We start from the raw sequence: 1,907 nt of genomic DNA on the forward strand, positions 1-1,907 counted from the left end.
CATTTTTTTCTTCAGATTTTCTTGAAATTGATTTTTTCAAAAAATCGGCCTCCACGCCGTTCTCCAAAGTTTTCTGCTCTCAGATACTATTCGTACATCGTATTGTCAATTCACAAGATCTATTAGTTTAAAAAAATCACAAGATCTTTTTTTTCAAAAATAATTTGGATCTATTATTAAAGTCCACCAAGAATACAAAGCATCTCAAATATAATAAAAATTACATCAAGATACTGAGACCACCAAACAATCACTACCGTGCCAGAATGAGTCGCCGCTCCTCTATCGAAGCCGGCTTGACCATGTCAAGGACAGTCGGGAAGTCTTTGTGCATGTGCCTCTAAGAACCAACGCCGTGGAGCCGCAGCCGTCGTCGCTAACCCCTTAAATAGATCTGAAACAACTGACACCCAAATTTCGCCACACAACAAAAAACACTAACCTCGCCGCCCCAAAAAGACGGCAGGAATCACAAAGATCTGTTTAATTTATGTAGTCTCAAGTCTCAGCATCTATATACAGGCGGAATACAGAGGAATGCACAAGATTTACAACACGAAAGAGGGACGATCCTACTGTGTGTATGGGTGTCGTGCAGAGAAACGACATTTTCTAGCCTAAAAAAACTTATACACATGATCTACACCGTCGGCGAAGCACCAGCAGGCGGTTTCGTCTCCCCTGTCACCACCGGCGGCGAAGCATCATGATCATCAGCCAGCGGTCCCGTCTCTGCCACCGTCGCCGCCACCGCAGGCAATTCATCCTCAGCAAGCGTTCCATTCTCCACCGCCGGTGCTTTGGTAACAACCTTCCGTGGCGGCGAGAGGTCGCACCGGCAGAGAGGGCAGCTCCGGTGCGAGTGCAGCCACATGTCGATGCACTCCACATGGAACACGTGCATGCACGCCGGGAGCCGCCGCACCGTCTCGCCGGCCCGCAGGTCCTCGAGGCACACCGAGCACGCGGTGTCACCCCCCGACTCAAGGTCGACGTCGCCACCGTCGTCGCCGTACGCGAACGTGGGCAGGGCGTCGATCGCGGCGCGCCCGAGCCCGAACCGCCGGGCCGTAGCCGCCGCGGCCGCCCTGGACTGGTCTCGCTCCGGCGCGCCCGCGCCGTCGCTTGGCGCGCCGCCGCACCAGGTGTCGGGCGCGAAGTGGTCGACGGCGCCGAAGGCCACCAGCGCGAGGCTGGCGAACGCGAAGGCCTTCCAGGCGCAGCGGAGGGCGACGGCGAGCACGCAGAAGAGGAGCAGCCACGCGCATGTCGCCGCGATGCCGTAGCAGGCGCGGCGCCCGCCGTGCTCGCCGCCGCGGAGCGCCAGCGCCATGAGCCTCGCCAACATGGTCACTCTGTCAGACCGACCCGCTCCTACCGCCCGAGTCGCTACGGTCAACTGCAGCTGGACGAGGTTGCTTGCGGTGGTGGTCCTTGGGGGAAGAAATAGAAATAGGCGGCGGTTGAGGATCCAGGGCGCGCGGTGGTGGGGTGGTGTTCGCGTCCGGGGAGCGCGGCGGCGGGCGGAGGGGCGTGGGTTGGCGCGCGGAAGATAAGTGGTGTGTTACAATAAGTTCCTGTTAGTTTTGGTCAAGCTTTAGCTTGATGCGCCGGCCATTAGCTAGCTAATTGCCCGATTGTTTGACGAGGAGGGCACGTTTAAGGCTAATAAAATGGCCCGTTGACGGCACGGCTGAGCTGACAGAGACTGTGTTACGCAGCGCAGGTGATACGTTTCTTTGCTTGCCGCCGCGGATAGACTAGTAGTAGGAGTAGCACACATCGTTGTGCGGTACTGCTACCACCTTAGACCTATAGCTGGGGTCAACAATGGCCGACGTCGCCAACGAAAAGGAAAAGGAAAAGGCCAGTCAGTATGATCGCCTTCGCTATAGCGGAATGACAGG

The 1,907-nt window shown here is 56.7% G+C and overlaps 1 protein-coding gene across 1 annotated transcript; it reads right to left on the reverse strand.

The window, feature by feature from the left end:
- Positions 1–553: 553 nt before the first annotated feature.
- On the reverse strand, positions 554–1,512 carry LOC123116433 (RING-H2 finger protein ATL39-like). The gene has a single exon (XM_044537389.1). The coding sequence runs from the start codon at positions 1,346–1,348 to the stop codon at positions 641–643; it is 708 nt and encodes a 235-aa protein (XP_044393324.1). The 5' UTR covers positions 1,349–1,512; the 3' UTR covers positions 554–640.
- Between the last annotated feature and the right edge of the window lie 395 nt (positions 1,513–1,907).

The sequence above is a fragment of the Triticum aestivum genome, chromosome 5B (genome assembly GCF_018294505.1).
Source record: "Triticum aestivum cultivar Chinese Spring chromosome 5B, IWGSC CS RefSeq v2.1, whole genome shotgun sequence".
NCBI classification, from domain to species: domain Eukaryota; kingdom Viridiplantae; phylum Streptophyta; class Magnoliopsida; order Poales; family Poaceae; genus Triticum; species Triticum aestivum.

What these genes read in the sequence shown, in the direction of transcription:
- LOC123116433 (XM_044537389.1), bottom strand. Translation starts at nt 1,348, where the DNA reads ATGTTGGCGAGGCTCATGGCGCTGGCGCTCCGCGGCGGCGAGCACGGC.